The sequence below is a fragment of the Penicillium taxi genome (genome assembly GCF_028828555.1).
Source record: "Penicillium taxi strain IBT 34144 chromosome Unknown utg000005l_segment0_segment0, whole genome shotgun sequence".
NCBI lineage: Eukaryota > Fungi > Ascomycota > Eurotiomycetes > Eurotiales > Aspergillaceae > Penicillium > Penicillium taxi.
The window spans coordinates 4,629,404-4,649,260 of NW_026643207.1; the positions used below are offsets into that span (position 1 = coordinate 4,629,404).

General features: G+C 46.9%; 7 protein-coding genes across 7 annotated transcripts; 4 read left to right on the forward strand and 3 right to left on the reverse strand.

Annotated features, from left to right (window-relative positions):
• Positions 1-191: 191 nt before the first annotated feature.
• Positions 192-779, reverse strand: N7495_008997 (uncharacterized protein; the record flags this gene model as incomplete). Its single annotated transcript, XM_057211648.1, has 2 exons — positions 192-524; positions 768-779. 2 exons carry the CDS (start codon positions 777-779, stop codon positions 192-194), a joined length of 345 nt encoding a protein of 114 aa, XP_057061191.1.
• A 3,150-nt stretch (positions 780-3,929) lies between these two features.
• N7495_008998 (oleate delta-12 desaturase) lies at positions 3,930-5,187 on the reverse strand (the record flags this gene model as incomplete). Its single annotated transcript, XM_057211649.1, has 2 exons — positions 3,930-5,069; positions 5,131-5,187. 2 exons carry the CDS (start codon positions 5,185-5,187, stop codon positions 3,930-3,932), a joined length of 1,197 nt encoding a protein of 398 aa, XP_057061192.1.
• Positions 5,188-9,115: 3,928 nt separating this feature from the next.
• N7495_008999 (RNA-binding protein) lies at positions 9,116-10,180 on the forward strand (the record flags this gene model as incomplete). Its single annotated transcript, XM_057211650.1, has 4 exons — positions 9,116-9,152; positions 9,217-9,466; positions 9,542-9,889; positions 9,955-10,180. 4 exons carry the CDS (start codon positions 9,116-9,118, stop codon positions 10,178-10,180), a joined length of 861 nt encoding a protein of 286 aa, XP_057061193.1.
• A 745-nt stretch (positions 10,181-10,925) lies between these two features.
• On the forward strand, positions 10,926-12,380 carry N7495_009000 (bifunctional nucleoside/nucleotide kinase/histidine phosphatase family protein; the record flags this gene model as incomplete). The annotated part of the gene is made up of 3 exons (XM_057211651.1): positions 10,926-11,025; positions 11,083-11,669; positions 11,721-12,380. 3 exons carry the CDS (start codon positions 10,926-10,928, stop codon positions 12,378-12,380), a joined length of 1,347 nt encoding a protein of 448 aa, XP_057061194.1.
• A 349-nt stretch (positions 12,381-12,729) lies between these two features.
• On the forward strand, positions 12,730-15,803 carry N7495_009001 (putative vacuolar morphogenesis protein AvaB; the record flags this gene model as incomplete). Its single annotated transcript, XM_057211652.1, has 4 exons — positions 12,730-15,040; positions 15,087-15,195; positions 15,245-15,685; positions 15,746-15,803. The coding sequence occupies 4 exons, from the start codon at positions 12,730-12,732 to the stop codon at positions 15,801-15,803; spliced, it is 2,919 nt and encodes a 972-aa protein (XP_057061195.1).
• A 79-nt stretch (positions 15,804-15,882) lies between these two features.
• N7495_009002 (uncharacterized protein) lies at positions 15,883-16,161 on the reverse strand (the record flags this gene model as incomplete). Its single annotated transcript, XM_057211653.1, has 1 exon — positions 15,883-16,161. The coding sequence occupies one exon, from the start codon at positions 16,159-16,161 to the stop codon at positions 15,883-15,885; it is 279 nt and encodes a 92-aa protein (XP_057061196.1).
• Positions 16,162-16,389: 228 nt separating this feature from the next.
• N7495_009003 (uncharacterized protein) lies at positions 16,390-18,894 on the forward strand (the record flags this gene model as incomplete). The annotated part of the gene is made up of 1 exon (XM_057211654.1): positions 16,390-18,894. One exon carries the CDS (start codon positions 16,390-16,392, stop codon positions 18,892-18,894), a length of 2,505 nt encoding a protein of 834 aa, XP_057061197.1.
• Between the last annotated feature and the right edge of the window lie 963 nt (positions 18,895-19,857).

Here is a 19,857-nt window from a genome sequence, read left to right on the forward strand (position 1 = left end):
CTTTCAAGGTTAATAAACTAAGATCATCAGGGTCATGATGTTCCACCATACCTATCCAGGTACCTTGATACATGGAACCTACGGCATTTATAGTAAGAAATGTATATCTCAAGCCAAGTTAAGAAAAGTTTAATTTATACAAAATATTATACATGAATACATTTGCCAGATGGGACAGCCGACTCAGACCCTCAGACCAGAGCCTCCTGAGCAGCGCGATAGACCCGCTTGAGGCGGTCTATCCAGCAGCTCGAGGACTTCTCCAGGAAGGAGAGTCCGAATCGGCTGTTCCATGCCGGAACAACAACCACCCACTTCATGTGCAGGACCTGCTTTAGGTCCCAGAGGTATTTATCCTCGGGACCCAAATCAGCCCACACCTTGGGAAGATTAATGCTAACTCGGGTCTTGGTAGAACCTGAGGGCTTATTATCCACCTTTTCCTTGGTGCTTTCATTCTTGGCCCGCTTGGAGCCAGGGCAGGGGGTGCCCTCATCCTCCCGGCCGCTTTTGCGCTGAGTTGACTAACCAGTTTCAGTGATGAAATGGAGCGACTTATACGCCGTGATGGATGGGGGCACCAGCAGTTGAAGTTGAGCACTGAAAGTGCTACAGCCAAAGGATCAAACATTTTCACTTTGAATGACCACAGCGACAGGCCATCACTGCGGTGGACCAAAGGCAGCCTCGCTGAATTTGACTGAGCAATAGCGTAATCTGAGCTAGCACAACAGTGTCAAAGTTGCTCTGGACAAAGGCGGCCTCACTAAATTCATCATTGTTGGCGGTTGGCAAAAATTGAATAGAGGGCTCAGCATCGTCGACAGTGCTGAAGGGTTTTATATGCAGATTTCCCATGGTATTTTCTTGATGTAACTCGGGCCGGGGCAATGGGTGTCCTTATTCTTCCCAGAATGTCGTTCAACGTGAAAGTCCCGCTAGTAAAATGTAAGGTGGTGTATCAGGTGCCAGGCATCTTTGGTTGAATCGGTTATATATCGGGTGTGAAAGAGAACAGATAGATCAGCATGACTGGCAGCCAGCCCGTTTGTTGATCCTCTCCCACGAGAAAGTTTGCAAACGCTTTAGCGTCTATTGCCGATGTTGCATCATAGACTGTGGTGCGTAGCTTTTATCTTCAAGAAAAACGCTAAACCGATGCGAGAGAGTTGGTGAGTAAATCCTTATAACTTCCCACTGCATTAATTGCGTGTTGAAGAGATCCATGGATGTAGATCCCGGAGTTTTTGGTATGATGAGCGAGGTTCCCTGGATGCTGAGATTTGGAGAGAGGAAGAAGAGAGAAGGTAATATATCTGGTTTTATAGCAGTTATATACCCAAATACCATAACAAGCGAGAGTGAGAGTGAGAGTGAAAGTGAGAGTGAAAGTGAGAGTGAGTGAATTTAGTTTTGAAGATGAGAAGGGTTGTCTGCGTTTTGGGCCAAACAATCTTTCTCTCCTCGATTGTTTCGAAGAACTTCTTCAATTGCTCCTCGAAATACCAAAACTGCCCGTTGTTACGCGGGGTCGACTGACCTATTTTGGTGATGAGATAGAACGACTTGTAGGCCTGGGTGGAAGGGGGCACCCGGGTGGTATTATCGCGTAACAGAAGTTCAAGTTGAGAGCTAGCACCATGGCTGGAAAAGTTGCGGACTGAACGCTGTCCATGGTAATTACCAAAGGACCAGGGTAGTTGGGGATGTTGGCAACAGCGTTGAATTCAAGGACAATGATAGGCTCGCTGGACTCATTACTGTCCGTAGTAGCAAAAATAGGACCATATCAATCAATGGTATCGGTAGCATAGTGTTGGCCGTTTGATTAAGAGGTGTGGTGGGGAAAAACAGTAGTCAGGGTAGTGATCAGTGTAAAGCATGCCAGCGTCGTCAGTCATGCTGTCAGCCGCATTACTGGCCATACTGCCAAGCGTTTGATCGAGGGATATTGAGACTTCTGGTGGTGAATAAGGATCTGCTGGACGAAGATTGGATTCCTAGAGAGTTGGAGGATATTTGAAAAGAGATATTTGGCTAGGAGGAATGATTTGGAGAGATTATATGTCAAAGGAAGATGTGGTGGATGTCGATGGAGCTCTAGAGTGATAGAAAGAATATGGATTTTGGGAATACAGGTTGAAGAAGAGTTGAAGAAGAGTTGAAGAAGAGTTGAAGAAGAGTTGAAGAAGAGTTGAAGAAGAGTTGAAGAAGAGTTGAAGAAGAGTTGAAGGGGGGTTGAGGAAGAGTTGAAGAATTGAAGAAGAGTTGAATAATTGAACAAAAGTTGAAGAGGAAATATGGTTGAGGAACAAGTAATTAAGAGAAAAGTCCACAGTGATGAAATTAAAAAACGATTAACATCACTTCAATGATAAAGAAGTGATTGATATGGATATAGCGAGGTGTTCAAGGCAATGAAGAGAGATATGGCAGTGAGGGATGCTGGAAGAGGTCCATGGATTGGGATATAAGCTTGGAAGATACTTATGTAGGAGAAAAATATGAGAAAGAAGCCAGGAGAAATTCAAGAAGGGATATACCTAGGTAGGTAAAAGCTTTGAACTTCGTCAGCTTGATAAACCCAGCTGTAGAAGAGGTTAGCCGTTCAAGAATTCAATGATTTGGAAGGACAATAAACTCTTAGATAGAGAGATTAAATGCAAGTGCTAAGCTTCAGCATACGCGATGAAGATATCGACGCAACTTTCCACGTCTAAAAGGTTGATTTAGTATGTAGATGAAACAGGACTCAGCATACCTCAAATCAAAAGTAGAATTTCTACCTTCAATATTCGAGAAATGACCATATCATGCAAAGAATTGATCATTCAATGGAACAGTATCAGTGTTGCTTATCATTACGATAAATTATCGAGAGGATGTTAAACGTGTAGACTACACGAGAAATCTGGAAAAAGACCCGGAACCTGATGTATCAATACCTTCAAGCTTCGAGTTTTGATATCTTGATTGTATTGATCGATAGAGAGGATGAATTAGTCTATTATAATGTTGAGATTGCTGTGAAGATACACTGGAGATTTCAAGTTCCAAAAGACACGACCACGCTTCGCAGACGAGGTAGTGGGAGAAGCGGAACCTAGCGGAGCTAATGAAGAAAACTGATTGTGTAACTTTGCTTGGTGAAGCAAAGAGGTGTCGTGATAACAGCCATCATGATGAGAATCACTGTGGGGAATAGGTTGTTCACTTCGTAGCATAATATGGTACTGTTTGTTGTTCTTCACTTGAGACTCACAACTCTCCTTTTTGGAGCCACAGCACTCTGCTTTTCGCCGGCTCATCATGTTCCGCGGCTAGATTTTTGAGAAGACAAAACGAGAAGATGGAAAGACGGAGGTTAAGACTCTCCAAGGGATGTAAACCATTGCTCAGGTGAGTGTTACCCGAATAAATAAACATCAAAAGATTAAGAGCTCAAATACACCTGATAGCTTAGGGGAGAAACAAGAATTGGAGATATAGGATTCAGAAGGCTCTACGTCTCCATCTTCTCTATCTTCTCTCCTCTCATGACTTACGTTTTTAAGAGTCCCCAATGTACACGACTTCGCCAATCAAGCCCATCAAGAATACAGCCATCGACCTTCAGCTTACCCAGGATGACGATCACAATCAGGAACTTGATAACTCTCTACTAGGGGGTCGAGTGCATAATAATCGCTAATATCATGTTCGATGAAGCCTCCTACATATGAAGACCCAACTTAACCTTGGAAGCTACATTGATGAGTCTGCAAGCTGTTTTCGGCAATAATGATGATATATTCCCAGCATTCGTTAGTACAGCAGAAAATCAATTCAGTATAACGTCATCCTTCATCTAGTCTAGTCTAAACTCTATTCACATCAAGACAAATACATGACAAAGCAGATGCAGAAAATGTCCTGCACCATGGTCTAACCTAGTTCTCCTTCTTTCCAGCATCCTTGAACTTCCAGTGCAAAGCACCCTCAGCATCAGGGTTGTGGACAACAGTGCAGTTGTTGAAGGTGTTGACGAGGGACTTGAGGAAGAACTCCTCCTCAAGGTGGTACTTCTCACCCAGGAAAGGCACAATGGCATTTGTGGCCTCCTCAGCGTGGTAGAAGGGAATACGGGGGAAGAGGTGGTGTACGACATGGTAGTCGATGATCTCGTGGAACAAGTGGCGGCCGATGAAGCCGAAGCGGCGGTCAACGGTTGCGAGGGCACCCTTTACGAATGTCCATGCATTCTCGTCGTAGTGGGGCACTGTAGGGTGGGTGTGGTGAAGGTAGGTGATGGCCACAAGCCAGTGGTGGACCCAGAGGTAGGGAATGACATAGAGCAGCACGATGTTCCAGGTTCCGATCTTGGTGGAGAGGTAGTAGAGGGTACTGGCGACGGTGAGGAGACCCAAGTCTGAGATAGCGATGAGGTGGGCTTGAGAACTTGTGAAGAGGGAGCCGAGGGGGTCGTAGTGGCTGTTGCGGAGGGGTTTCTCGCCGCCACCTTCCTTGGGCAAACTCTTGTATCCGGCGCTGACGTTGAACAGCATGTATAGTTGCCACCCGAAGATCTGGTGGCCGAGCAGAGTGATAGCGTTGTAGAAAGGAGTTTCCTCGACCAACTCAGTAATTTTATCTAGCAGACCGGGTTGCTTGTTCTCCAATTGTGACTCGGTGAAGGGAACGAAGACAACATCCTTGTCGATGTGGCCGTGGTAGCGGTGGTGACGGGCGTGAGTGATCTTCCATGAGTGGAAGGGGACCATCAGGAGCGAGTGGGTGGCCCAACCGACGGTATCGTTCAGAGCAGGGTATTTGGAGAAAGCACCGTGGCCACACTCGTGTCCGATAATCCAAATTCCAGTACCAACGCAGCCCTGAGCGAAGCCATACGCGATCCAAGCAGCGGCACGAAGGGCCGGTGTAGGCAGGAGATCAATCTTTAAGGCAAGGTATACCAGGATAGAGGCGTAAACGATATCACGGAACAGATACGCGAATGAAGTGAGGGCAGAGCGTTCAAAGCAATGGGCTGGGATCTTGTCCCTGAGGAAGCCGTAAGTGATATCCTGCGCCTACTCACGAAGTCAGCAGGTAATTCAGTGTAACAGGCGAGATCAAAGAGTAGATACATACCTTCTTATCACCCTTCAATTGGATGACAGGGTCTACGGTCTGAACGACAGAGGTCATGATGCTCAATTGGATCTAAGATCAACGAATTGAGAAAAAACAAAGTGAAGACTAAGAGAATAGAAAGAACAGAATTGGACAGGCCCCTAGAAATAGAATTTTCCACAATTAATTGATTTATCTTAGAAATGGTCTTATCACGTTTTGATGGAGCCCTATGGGGTACTATGGGCCCTTTCTAGACTCCTTCCGGGGGGAATGAATCCATGGAACATTTCCGTGATGGGCCAATCTAAAAGCACAGAGTTATGAATTACTCTCTGGAACTCGCTAAACCCACCAACAGATCCTGTTGAGAAGGCGTTGAGTTTTTGCGGGATTTCAAGTGGAGAAAGATTTACTTGTAGTGTACTTTAGTTTCCGAATATGATATTTCATAGGTTCGAATGCATTGACCAAGCACGAGTTTTTGAGTTTAATTCATAGCTTTTGCCCCTGACAGTTTCTTCCATTTTTTCTATATTATATTTCTCCCTGTGATCCCTGGTTTATAAGGTGGATATGAGTACCAAGATCGTGATATCGGAATCAGACGGGTGAGATTCTTCCCAATTCCAACTCAGGGGTAAACCCCTAGAACCCCAGAACCATAGAACAAAATTGTCAAAATTGCCAAAATTGCCAAAATTAACAAAAATGAAGAAAATGAGGAAAATGAGGAAAATGTGGAAAATGAGAAACTTCAGTGGGGCTGAGTTTGTTGAGTGTCAAAAGAGACTGTAAATCAACTTGTGGACCCCCGAAAGGAAACTCTGCGATAGGTATTCTAGAAAATCGAAATTATTTACACTGCTATTCAAACATTCCAAGGTTAGATCTTGTAAAGCAGCACTCTTTTGCCTCTTTCTCTGGTTCCCTTAATCGCTGGTACCGGCCTCTAGCTATACTGTTTTGATCTTTAAGCGGTGGATTACATGGATTACATGGATTACATGGATCACATGGATTACATGGATCACATGGATTACATGGATTACATGGATTACGTGGATTACGGTCCACCGTAATTCCTCTCTTCTCTTTCTAATTCTGAAAGACCCTGTTTGCGAGGTAAGTTTTGAAAGAAGAGTTTTATCCAGTAAGGAGGGTGGTTTAACATTTTTGTGGTATAAAAGAAAACTTATGTTCAGGCCCTGTAGTTGAATCGGATTCCAGGTGCGATATACCCACGTTATCCGCTGTCGTATTGTGCAGTTTTAGCGTATACCAAAGTGGAGTATAATATATAGATATGAGTGGCTAATAGACCTGACCGCTCTTATGAAACAGTAATTCCTATCCACTGTTGATAAATAGCTCTGATTGGCTGTAAAAAAGTACTATTATTATTTTTTGTACGCGCTCAGCCGCATACGCGTCTCTATTCTGCTAAACTCTACCATCAAGTAATATCGCTATTGATGAGTTGATGATTCGCTGCTTTGGAAGGTCACAGCATACTCTAAAGATGCCCCAGAAACCTATTCCTCAGGGATATAAGCTATTTGCTGTAGCTGATAAAGGTTACTGTCTCTTTTGGGTATGGGTGAGCCGTATAAAATCAATGGTTGAAGTCGAAAAGCTGGCTCATCTAACTAAAACTGCGTCTATAAATATTTAGTAAGTTATTTAATAATACTCTTTTATAGCTTTCTTACTAATATACTATATAGGTTGTCCACCTCCTTCAAAAAGCTTTACCAATACAGAGCAACCAATATACTGTATATCTTGATAATTACTTTACATCGATACAGCTTTTCAAACACCTTCGCAATCAAGGTATTGGTGTAGTTGGTACAACTCGGTCAAATATATCAAAAGGTCGCTTCCCAAGAGCGCTTCAGAAAATCAAGGATGGTAGTAATAAGATCACAAAGCTTAGGTGGAATGAGCTTTATGCTGCGCCTATTGATGAAGTCTTATGTTTTATGTGGCAAGATAATAATATCATTACTGGTTTAACAACTATCCATACTATTACTAGAGGCTCAGACTGGATCACGCGCCTTCGGAAACGTCCTGGAAAAACATCAATAAATGCTAATATTACTAGGCCAGCCTTTGATGGACCGACAGCGGAGCTTGATATCCCTATTATTATTGATGATTTTAATCATAAGATGGGGGGGGGGGGGGGTGTTGATATCGCAAATCAACTGCGCGCAAGCTATGAGACACAGCAGAAGTGTCTTCGCCCATGGTGGCCAATGTTCTTCTGGCTTCTTGATATATCGATTATCAATTCTTATGAGCTGATGAAGTCTGAGCAGTCAAAGCAGGGTATTGTTAAAAAGGATCTTACCCAGAAGGAGTTTCGTAAGCAGCTCTATTTACAGCTCTTTCAACTTGGCGCAGCAGAGCTTAAACAAAAGCCGCAACAACCAGCTGTTCATAAGATGAAGCGACTTCCAGAGAGAAGAAGCTGTCTATGGTGTGCCGAACAAAGAGAGATACAGAAAAAGAGGTTTAAGATAGGACGGTCTCTTCCAAGAGCGACTGTTACACAATGGGAGTGTGAGCTTTGCCAGGTGCCCTTATGTCGGGATGATAGCAAGCGGGGTTGTTGGAAAAGCTATAATGGGTTTTAATTGGTTAGACTAGGTATTGGTCTATTCCCATTTTAGCTGAATCTATTCCCTTTTTTGGGTGTAATTGTGGAGACTGTATGGCAGAAAAATCGCGCTAAAACGACACAATACGACAGCGGAGGGGATAGTAGAACGCGAGTTATGAAACTTTCTTCTCTTGCTTTAGCGTAGCATTCCATTCGACGTAGATCTTGAGAGTAGTCAGCAGCAACATTGGTGAAGAGACTCGACCTGATTCTAAATCAGAAATGGCAAGAGATACTCGGTCCTATTGGACTTAATGGCGGTATTTGAAAAGTAGAAAAGTGAAAAATGAACGCGACCGGTCCACAGCTACGTGGTCCAAAACCCGCCGATCTTAGGCCCAACAAGGGTTAGACGAGGGACTAATGAGACAGCACAGTGAAAAGGCCTTATGGAGGTTTCAAAAGTAGTAAAAATAGCTACGAAGACCTAAAACGTGACATCGAAAGTCAAGATAGTCAATCCTCTAAGGCTAATATCGGAATTATGGAATGTGAAATAGGTTCGAATTCGTAGGTCTGAATTGATTTCTATTCTAAAGAGCCCCAAAGCCTGGACAACAGAGCCAAGAACATAGAACATCATGAGCGTAGTATCAAAGTACCCAATATCCAGCTGTGAAAGCTCGACGACAGTAATTGAAAGAGAAGGCACTAAGCGAAATCATTAGCTATGATCACACAATTGTTTTCAAGAACAATAAAAGAATTGACTCCAGTATCAGATGGTGATGCATGTTTGTGTGTCCGCATTAATTACTCAGAACAGGTCTGTAAGGTGTAAAATTTATTCATCATTGGAGTTCATGAAGGGCTGGGGTGGCGAGAAAAGCAAAAGGGATTTCTTACCTATTCATTGATGAAATTAGATGTCGCTGTCTTGATTAGTCGATGTACTATATAGCACCTTTTGGGGAGATGGGAAAACTCTGCACCGAAAGGATTAGAGCTCACCACAAGGGCTGTTCAGGTAATGAAGGACCTATAATACCAGATCAAGTAGTTAGGAGCTAGAACTCCTCAATCTGGTATGTTCAACCCCTGGGATCCGAAATGTTTTCGAGAGCCATGTTGTAAAGAAGAATGATGGAGAGAAAGGTGGTGAAGAGAAGATTAAATAGTCGACGGTGGAGCGGGCGGTCAAGTTACCGAGAGAGAGAAAAAAAATATGTTTGCACTGTTTGCTTGCTCCAAAAAAGTATTTTGATTGACAACCACTAGATGTATTTAGTAAATTTAATTTTGTGTGAAAATAATTGAAACAACTTAGGTAGTATCCTCTCCTTTACAGCTCAACTCCAATTTCCCTTGATAGCCACTCACAACGCCTAGATTATGGCTGAAATTGAGGTCTCTATACCCCAGGAGGAAAGTGCGTACATACCTACATGCTAGAACATTGATCTGATGTGGCTGACTCCAATGTGATGTGATAGCTCCCCGATCTCCATTCCAGAACGTCCGTTCTAATGGTCGTGCTTTCAACTCCCCCAATTGGCGTACCAAGAGCTCTGAAACTCCGGCCTCTCCCTCCCCGCGTACCAACACCTCTCGATCTGCATTCAGTCGACCAGGAGCACATGCACCGCAGGCAAATTCAGATGGACGACGCCTGTATGTAGGCAATATGCCATACACGGCCAAGTCAGAGGATGTGGAGGCGCTTTTCAAGCCCCAGTTTTCAATGTATGACATTTTGATCCTTCGATGATGGCCCAAATGAACGCTTTAATGAACGTTCGACTGAAACAAACTTGATAGCGAGTGTATTGACATTGCCATTGATCCCTTCACTGGCCGAAACCCATCTTACTGCTTTGTGGACATGGAGTCCAAGGAGCAGGCTGAACGTGCCATGATTGAGTTGGATGGTCGTCAGATGCTTGGTCGTCCAGTCAAGATCAAGCCTGGTGTGGCCAAGAATGTCACTGAGCGAAATGGAGAAGCCTGGTCAACACAGCTTAATATGGACCGATGGCGTACACGGGACAATACCACAGCCAAGGTTAACGAAGCCAGCAAGCGAGTATATGTTGGTGGACTGCCACGCTCAACTGATCAAGAAGCCTTGAAGAGCAGCCTGCAGAACTTTTTCCAAGGATACACTATGTAAGTCGCCACATCTGTCCACCAAGTACCTATCTAGTACCTAGCCCATACTGATTTTGGATTAGTGAGAATGTTAGCAAGCTGTTTACCCCGCACCCCGCCAAGCGGTTTGAGGCTGGTGACCACTACTATCTCTTCGTGGATTTCAGCAGTGAAGATGAGGCACAGAAGGCATTGGATACCAAGAATGGACAACAGGGACCACGGGGATCACCATTGATAGTGAGACCAGCACGAGCAGCAACCAAAGCAGAAGAACGAAAAGATGAAGAAGGAAACATGAGGTTATAGGACGAGAGGGAAGAATAACAAAGGCGGTAGATAGATCGGGATGACGTTAGTGGATCTTCCCAATTAAGAGGAAATCCAGACTCACCGCATTTACTTCTTCTCACTCCTTTCAATTTTGAACATATACACGATCCACCACCTCCTTTCCTTTGATTATTTCATTCTTCTCCCTCCGTTCTTTACAATTCATATCCACCATCTCTAATATCTACTGCATGCTGGGTTCTATTCCTCAACATCTTCTTCCCGGGTCGGAACTACTATCCCTAATCTTCCCGATCCCCTTTCAATTCAATCATGTCGACAGGAAGTGTAGCCCAGAGCCATGCTCAGCATAAAGTCTTCATTGCTAGTGTAAGTGTATAACCTTCATTGTTCATTTGTTTTCGATCATAAAACCTGGAGAAAATTGGTAAGTCTGGGGTCTATTTCTTCAGCCGGGTGATGGCGGGGGATCGCTGTTTCACCCCTCCACCTCGGTTCCATTCTTAAGCCAATGATTTTAGCACTCCTGTATGCACTGAAAAGTGGTATGATTTGGGGGTCTTAAAAGGAGGCAAAACGGCTAAGCAAAACGACTAAGCAAAATCGACTAAGCAGAAATGGTGGGGTCCCATGGGATCATGGGATCATGGGACTCATGGGACTCATGGGACTCATCTCAACATTGTTCTTGCCATCTTACCCCATTCCATTGATCCTGTTCTACCTCAATTCCCACAAACTATGCCACATTTCTGAAGTCATGGCCTTTGTTAACCATGCACCACAGTCCCAAGAATCGAAGATATGTGTTGTGATGGTTGGTCTCCCGGCCCGAGGCAAGAGCCTCATTGCCGGAAAGGGTATGTTGCTGTTTTATTTACCCCAGATTCTCGGACTATCATTAATTTGAAGTAAAGCAATGCGGTATTTAGCCTGGGTTGGTATTCCTGCAAAGGTGTTCAATGTTGGTACCTATCGACGAAACAACACTCCTCAGCCAGCTGCTCAGTTCTTTGATCCTCACAACTCAGAAGGAGAGCGCATGCGCCGAGCTGCAGCTGAAGCTGCTATGCAGGACATGCTTGCCTGGTTCAAAAAAGGTAAGGGTGTAGTTGCCATCCTGGATGCTACCAACTCTACCAAAGAACGTCGCAAGTGGATATACGAGTCATGTCACGAAGCTGGCATTGAGACTCTTTTTGTTGAGTCCATCTGTGACGATGAAGATCTAATCATGACCAACATTCTTGAGGTCAAGACCACTTCCCCAGATTACCAGGGCCAGGACCCTGAGTTGGCAGCTCAAGACTTCCGCAATCGTATTCGCAATTACGAGAAGGTCTATGAGACAATCGATGATCATGAGAAATCATATACATATGTGAAGCTGATTAACGTCGGTTCCACTGTCATCATCAACCAGATCAAGGACTATCTCTCGTCTCGTTTGGTTTACTATATTCAAAACCTACACATCAAGCCAAGATCAATCTGGCTGTCCCGAGTGAGTTTTTATGATGCCCCCTACCTCATACAATTATACTAACGAGTACAGCACGGCGAATCTGAGTTTAATCTCACTGGCCGGATTGGTGGTGACTCCAACATCTCAGAACGCGGCGAGGCATATGCCCGCGCTCTTCCTGATCTCCTTCGCAAGTCTGGTGTTCCCCCCAACACAAAGATCGTGATCTGGACATCCACATTGCGTCGTACTATCCAATCAGCCCGCCACCTCAAGGCGGAAACCGGTTTCGATAAACTGGAATGGAAGGCCCTGGACGAGCTGGACTCCGGTGTCTGCGATGGCCTGACCTACGAGCAGATCGCCGAGCAGTACCCTGAGGACTTTGCTGCCCGCGATGAAGATAAGTATAACTACCGCTACCGAGGCGGCGAGTCTTACCGAGATGTAGTCATTCGTCTTGAGCCGATTATCATGGAGCTGGAGCGTAGTGAGAACGTCATCATCATCACCCACCAGGCCGTACTTCGCTGCATATATTCCTACTTTATGAATATGCCCCAGGAAAAGAGCCCCTGGATGGAGGTACCTCTTCATACTCTCATCAAGCTCACCCCTCGTGCTTACGGCACCAACGAGGAGCGTTTCAAAGCTGATATTCCCGCTGTGTCTACCTGGCGTGGCAAGGGTACATCGGCCAAGCATCAGGATTTCCCGGCAGATACCCCGGAAGCCACTAAAGGCCACTAAGTGGTCATTGCGCATTATTAAGTCGGTGCATTATTAGTTTTGGTGTTGGACTCCTTCAGGATTAAGGCGGAAATGTTATTGTGCATGAGGAATTATTCTTCTCAATACGTATCAGATACCTAAAAAAAAGATCATCAAAAATCAAACTCATCGTTGTACATAATACAGCACAGCTCTATATACACAACTTAAATGAACCCAGGACCGCCTAGTGAAATATGTGTACTCTGTACTGTCCACGCGTGGCCTTAAGGCATATGCTGACTCAGCTAACCCAATCGACGTCACTTGAGGCTCCCCCGATTTCTTACCCCAGCATACAGGACAGAATTGACTAGCTCGGCGCGCGATGTTATCCGCATTCACCGCGCGGCCGCTGGTCGAGCTACGATTGCGCGACAAATCCAAGATTGAATCCGTCCTAGCCTACGGTGACCGACTACTAGCCGGACTCAACAATGGCACCCTCCGCGTCTACCGCGTCACAGAAGACGGAGCGACAGAACTCCTGCGTGAAGTCGAAAAGTTCGCCCGGTACAAGATTGAGCAGCTGGCACTCGTTAAGGAAGCACACGTTATTGTGTCGTTGTCCGGTGGGTATGTCTCTCTACACGATTCTCAGAGCTATGAACTTTATCAACAGCTTGCCCAAACGAAGGGTGCGTCCGCTTTTGCCATTACTTCGAATGTAGTTAATGATCCCGAATCAAACGTTCCGGCCATCGTCTCTCGATTGGCTGTTTCTGTTAAACGGAAGCTGTTGATGTGGGTTTGGAGGGATATGGAGCTGGAACCGAATACTATGGAGCTGAGCTTGGTCAGTGGGATCAAAACGTTGACTTGGGTCTCTGCTACACGGCTTGTGGTGGGCTTGGGCTCGAGCTATGTCATGGTTGATATCGAAAGTGGGCAGACGACGGAGTTACCGAGTCCTGTGAGTATGGAGGAGGCTGCTGGGCGATTCACTGGTGTTGGGGTTGCGAGTATGGGAGTCGCGAGTATGAATTATATTGGCATTGGAGGAGGGATGGTGCCGAAACCACTTGCTACGAGGCTTCGTGAGGGTCAGATCTTGCTGGCCAAGGATATCAATACGAATTTCATTGACGTCGAAGGCCAGTCGCTGGGCAGACGTCAAATCCCGTGGGGCCATGCCCCGGTCGATATTGGATATTCATACCCGTTCCTTCTCGCTCTACATGATACTTCCAAAGGAGTTCTGGAAGTTCGAAACCCCGAAACGCTGTCACTATTGCAATCTATTCCATTGCCTTCGGCCAGTATCCTCCACATTCCGCAGCCTAACATCAGTCTTGCTCATGCTGGCAAGGGATTCTTGGTTGCAAGTGATCGAATCATTTGGCGTATGGAAGCTTTGAGTTATGATACGCAAATTGATGCCCTGGTTGAAAAGGGATATCTTGACGAGGCCATTAGTCTGTTGGGTATGCTTGAGGATGCTCTCCTGACGGACAAGCCTGGTCGGCTACGCGCTGCCCAGCTCGAAAAAGCTCAGAATCTCTTTGTCCTTCACAAATACCGAGATTCTCTGGATTTATTCACGGAGGTTGCGGCTCCCCCTGAGACTGTCATCCGTCTCTACCCGTCGACAATCGCCGGCGATCTTTCTATGGCCTTAGAAAACAATGGCTCGGTGTCAGATCCGCGAAGCTCTGACTCTAAGATAAATGACTCGCAAGCCGACACATCATCTGATCCTGCCACGGCCCCTCCAACGGCTGACGGACAGGGATCGTCTCTTAATTCCCCCTCGGTCCGGTCTCTTATACGGAAAACGGATGATGGAACTGAGTCGGTCAGTACGCGCGATGAAGAAAAGGACATGAAGATGGCCGTTAGGGAGCTGCAGGGATACTTGGCGGATGTGCGGCGACGTTTCCAGCGGTACCTCGACCAAGATGGCTTGCTGAAAGCTCCCGCGCCAACAGAAGCCAAAGATGAAGCTAGCGAATATGTCCTCAAGCTGTTGGACTTTCCAGCACCCGAGGACTTTTTGACTACCATTCAGGACAAAGCTAAACTGGTTGATACGACTTTATTCCGAGCTCACATGTACGCCACTCCATCGCTGGCTGGTTCATTATTCCGAATTACCAATTTCTGCGACCCGGAAGTAGTGATGGAGCGACTTGAAGCAACAGGCCGATACAATGACCTAATTGATTTCCTGTTCGGTAAGAAGCTGCACCGCCAGGCTTTGGAGTTATTGCACCGATTTGGCGAAAAAAATTCTGGACTATTGGCCGGGCCGACGCGCACAGTTGCATACTTGCAAAACCTTCCGCCTGATCAGATCGATCTGATACTCGAATTTGCGGAGTGGCCACTCCATGAAGACTTTGAGCTTGGCATGGAGATCTTCTTGACAGACACTGAGAACGCTGAAACCTTGCCGCGGCCCCAGGTGCTTCACTTTTTAGAGATGATTGACTCCAGACTGGCTATTTGGTATCTAGAACATGTCATTCAGGAATGGAACGACATGTCACCCGACACCCATCAACGCCTTTTGGTCCTGTATCTTGAACACATCACTGAGGATCCGGAAGATATCGAAACTAAGACTAAGTTTTTGGAATTGCTTAAGGAGAGTGAGCAGTACTCGCCAGCTAAAATCTTGGACCAACTGGATCACGAAGGTATGTTCTACAACCTAGTATTGCTGAATGATTACTGATCTTCCAGACCCTGAATTCCACGAAGCACGAGCTATTGTGTTCAGCAAAATGGGTCAACACCGACAGGTACTGGAGATCTATGTCTTCAAACTGGAGGCCCATGACAAGGCAGAAGAGTAAATATGCTTCCATTGGTGCTTGATACAGCTCACTAATACTGCACAGATACTGTAACCAGGTCCACCTAGCCGAGATGGATGAGAAAGACGAAAAAGATTCGATATATTTGACCCTATTGTCACTCTATCTAACACCTCCATACGGCCACAAGGCCCAGCATGGTCCCGCATTAGCCATCCTTGCTAAACACGGGTCCCGACTCCCGGCCGACGCAGCTTTGGGTCTCATCCCTGCCACCTTGCCCGTGCAGGAACTGGAGTTTTACTTCAAAGGTCGCATGCGTGCAGCGAATTCCGTCTTCAACGAGGCTCGCATTGTGGCAAATCTGCGCAAGGCACGCGACATGCAAATCCAAACACAACTGACACTCGGCGAGAATGTTCGAGGAGGTGGAACCCGAGCGCGCCATGTCACAGTCACTGAAGAGCGGATCTGTGGTGTGTGCCACAAACGGTTGGGAGGGAGTGTTATCAATGTGTTTCCCGAGTGAGTCTTTTATTCCTTTCATTACTTTTATCCTCGTGTCGTATCTAATTAATGTCACAGCAACACCGTCGTGCACATGGGCTGTGCGAAACGGATCGTCGGCATTGGTTCCCGGTAGTTTTTTGTATGATTTATTTTTGTATTTTTCGGTTGCTCGTTTCGATACCCAGTTGTAGCATATATCAAGTCTTGTTCTTTCAAGCATCTTCTTCCACAAGCTCCTCGCCGTAGTTCTCTTCTTCCTTAGCTTCCATCTCAGAGATTCCATTTGATTTCTTGTCCTCTTCCATGCGCTCGGTCAAAAAGACATTGATTTCTTCCTGTAGTTTTGGGACTAGTGCCTGTAGGGCTGACAGGTGGACGTGCTTTGCAGCGAGAGCGGAGGTGGAGGTGGAGGTTGGCAATTCATGTTCGAAGGAACGACTGACACCAGGAGCGGTGTAAAGAGCCAGCAGGTTGGGAGTGTTGGTAGACATGATATGTTATAATAGTAGTTGTAGGAGGGTGAGATGGTGGCGGGGAAGGGAAGTGAAAAGTGATCGGCGGATCAAATCTTGGCTAAACCCGAAAGGGGGAGCTTCACGATAGTTGCCTGGGTTCCACGTTAAAACAAGTCTGCAACAAGTTGCCACTCAAGGGACAGGTCAACACCAGGCCTAGAAATCACCCCCCATATCTACCCAACTTAACATGGATGACACACCATGAACCCCACTGTTCGCTCCCCTAATTCGCCCGGGCGTTCCCAGAGAGCGCCCCCAGTCTATCGTCATCTTCAGCTCCAGCCTCCGGCTCCGGACGACGACGAGGAATCCGACGACGACGAATTGACTCGCCCCGGATCTTCCGGCAGTGATGCCTCCTCCAACGTGACTACTGTTTCCGCCGTTCCCATCACCCCGGTCAATACCTCCAACCCTGGTGGCGGAGGCTACTTCTCCCCCCATCAACGATCGGCAGCCTCTTCCCCTCAACAAGCTGCTGCAGCTGCAGCACGTCAAATGCCCCAAGACGCCCGCCGTCCATCTGGACGAGGGCCCTCACTAGAACTACAAAGACACCGTTCTCGTCATCACTCACAAGGCTTCTTTGAGCCGTCTCTCCCCACCGCCTCGCTAGATACTATCCCCCAGGTCTCGGCCTCCCGCATTGCTGCCCAGACAGCCATGCAGTCACTCAAGCGGGGAGATGGCCAAAGGCAATCTACCCGCGCCTCGCCATCACCTCCACCGCCATCTCTAGTCCCACTACCCCTCCGAATGAATCAACCTCCAAGCGTGGCTACGACAGCGGCTAATGTAGTATTCCCGCGGGCTGGAGCAGCGCAACTAGCCGAACAGCCAGAAAGCAAGAAGAAAAAGAAACTGTTCTCAAAACCCAAGTCCATAGGCATCAGCCGAGACAAAGACTTCACACGAGACCGAGGTCTCCCTTCGCCAAGTAAGCTAGGTGGGGGTCTTTCGCGCATGGTTAGCGCGTCAACAACAAATTTAGCCGATATGCCCTCGAACAACTCGTCCTTGTACAATCTTTCCAACGCGTCTGTCAGCACTGTCGTCCCAGCCATACCTCAACAAGTACCAGAGAAGGATACCAAAGACAAAGACAAGCATAAACACCACTTTTTATCGCGCCAGAAGTTGAAGCTGAAAGATCGCGATGACCATTTTAATCTTCCTCTCTCCTCAGCATCGAGTAATTCACGCCCTGCAGATCCAAATGCTCCACAGTCATTATATTCATTCACCAGTCCTGCATCTCCGGCGCCGGGGGCGACCTTTGGCAAGTCGGTTAGTGGCTTGGATCTTCTGCATGGCGGGCGCGCACTCCGAGAAAAGAAAAAGGAAGAAAAAGCCATGGCTGAGTCTGAGCAAATGCAGATGGATTGGTTGAATAACTCCGGGGCTAGTGGTGCTGTGACTCCCGGAGGCGGTTTTACAGGGCCGTCTTCATTAAATAGCTCCACTGGCGTGCTAGGAGAGGCTTTGCTACGGGAGACCCTGCAGGGCTTTGGGCTAAATAACATGTCACCTGAAGATGCATGGGACTTTCTCAAAGCGAAGTTGCTCGTCATTTTCGACGGGGAAGATGTGCGCATTGCTATCGAAGACCTTAACAAGCTGGTCCTAGTACATTTGCAGCGTTGTGTACATAAGCGTACACCCATCGCGATGATCACTGATCTTCAAGAACTACTAGAGGCCGGTTTCGCAACACTCAACCACAGCTCTCTGATTGGTGTCTCAGATGACAGACTCGTGCCGCATCTGGTTCAGGTCTGGATGTTGGTGTTTGGCACTATCCTGCCTTTCATCCAGGCTGTCTTCCTTCCTCTGGACCTAGAGCTGAAGGGGTGCGGATCATTAATGACCACTCGTGAATCTCGTGAGTTCTGGGGCTCGCCGCAGGTCGGCGGGTCTCTAGACGTTCGCAACTTGGTTCTCATCGCCTTCCGGGATCGCATAATATTAGAAAGATACGAAACGTTGAAACACACCTTTTCACGCCTCAGTCTAGACAGTATCAACACCGGCTTCCCTACACTCAGCGTCACGGCCAAAAGCATCGGACCCGGTGGCCGTCCCAGCACAGCTGCATCTCTAGATGCCGGTCTGGGCAGCTACAATTCCCAGTCCTCGACTCTGCTCAGCACAGGCGTGGCAGGAAGCTACTCGTCCGACTCGATGATGACCAACCAACGACCATCAAGCAGTAACTCACGCAGCCGCGCTGCCTCAAACACATCCTCAATCCCCGATCCACTCATTTTCCCCCCACCCTCCTCACCTCCAGTCGTGCACCAACGACAAACTGTCATCCACCGCGGCTCAGCCGACTCGTCACATGTCATAACCGAGACAGTAGGCCGCATGCTCCAATGCGTCAGCGTGCTAGCAAGCGTGCAAACAGGAGACGAAGCCCAAGAAAAGATCGAAGTCCTCAGCAAAACCCTCAAGCACAACTGGCTCGGTCGTGGCCGCACAGGCCGCGACAGACGCGGGTTTGTGGGTGCTAAATTCCGCCCTGTAATGGTCGGTGGGTCGACACTAGACGACGACAGCGAGTCGCTGACTACAGCTGGTATCAGCATCGGTGCTAGTACCAGCACGAGCGGGTCTCGGGCCCGCGGTGATTCATCTTCATCTGAGTGGAGTGGTGGAATTGGGCTGAGCATACGGAGTGGTGGACAGCAATTGAGTGTTCTTTGATCCTTTTTTGCATTCTGATGATTTTATGACGGCGGTGCATGGGCTTGTATTTAGCGTCTTCCAATAGACTGGATTGTCGGAATAGGCATTTTCTTTGCATTGCCTTGTTGATAGGTACTGTGTACAATTGACGTGGTTAGCATCAATATTCTCAACTGAGGTGAAAGCCCATTGTAAGCTTCCAAGGTTGGAGACAGACTATAGATAGTTACTTGAACGATGAGTTGCTTTGGTGGGGGTCAAGTTGCATCACAGATCTTCCGATCTCAAAGTATGCTCTGTGTTCCGTTAGATTCAGATCAATGGTATCAAGGACAGGATGAGCGATAAGATGGGACTGCTCATCCATATCCGACCCCAAGTAGAAAGTATCCATTGTGTATTCCTAAATTTCGAACTAATGACTGGTGACCACCTTCGAATCTCCCCTGCAGGTGCTTTGGCTATCTTGTCCAGTGGTATGATGTACTATGTACGCGTAAGCACTTGAATCTTATGACAAGGCCGGGAAAGTCGTCAATGAACCAAAATTGGAGTCACGATTCTTCTGAAAATCGAATTACAATCCTTGGAGTTTCTGAATATGACCTTGAAATACATACCTACTTATTCGCAAATGTTAACTCGGATCCCAAAATAGCCAGACGTCGGGTATCTTCCCCGCAATAATTTGAGCCGACCCGACCCGCCCCGCATGTAACCTTAAGCAAGCGCCGGCTGCCGAACTACAAGTGATGTCAATGGAAGATGCTTGTTTATTTAGTCTGAAATGTGGGGCATCAAATGGACTTGCAAACTTGTTTCTCTCGCGATATGACAGTGCTTGAGTGTAACATTCAAGGTTCAAAGTTTGTATATATATCCAATACCTTGGTGCGGGTAAGCAATAAATCTTCACATCCAACTCCCGATTCAGCATCTCGCACGTAGATAAAGAGCTCATTCTCCATCTAACACCCCGTC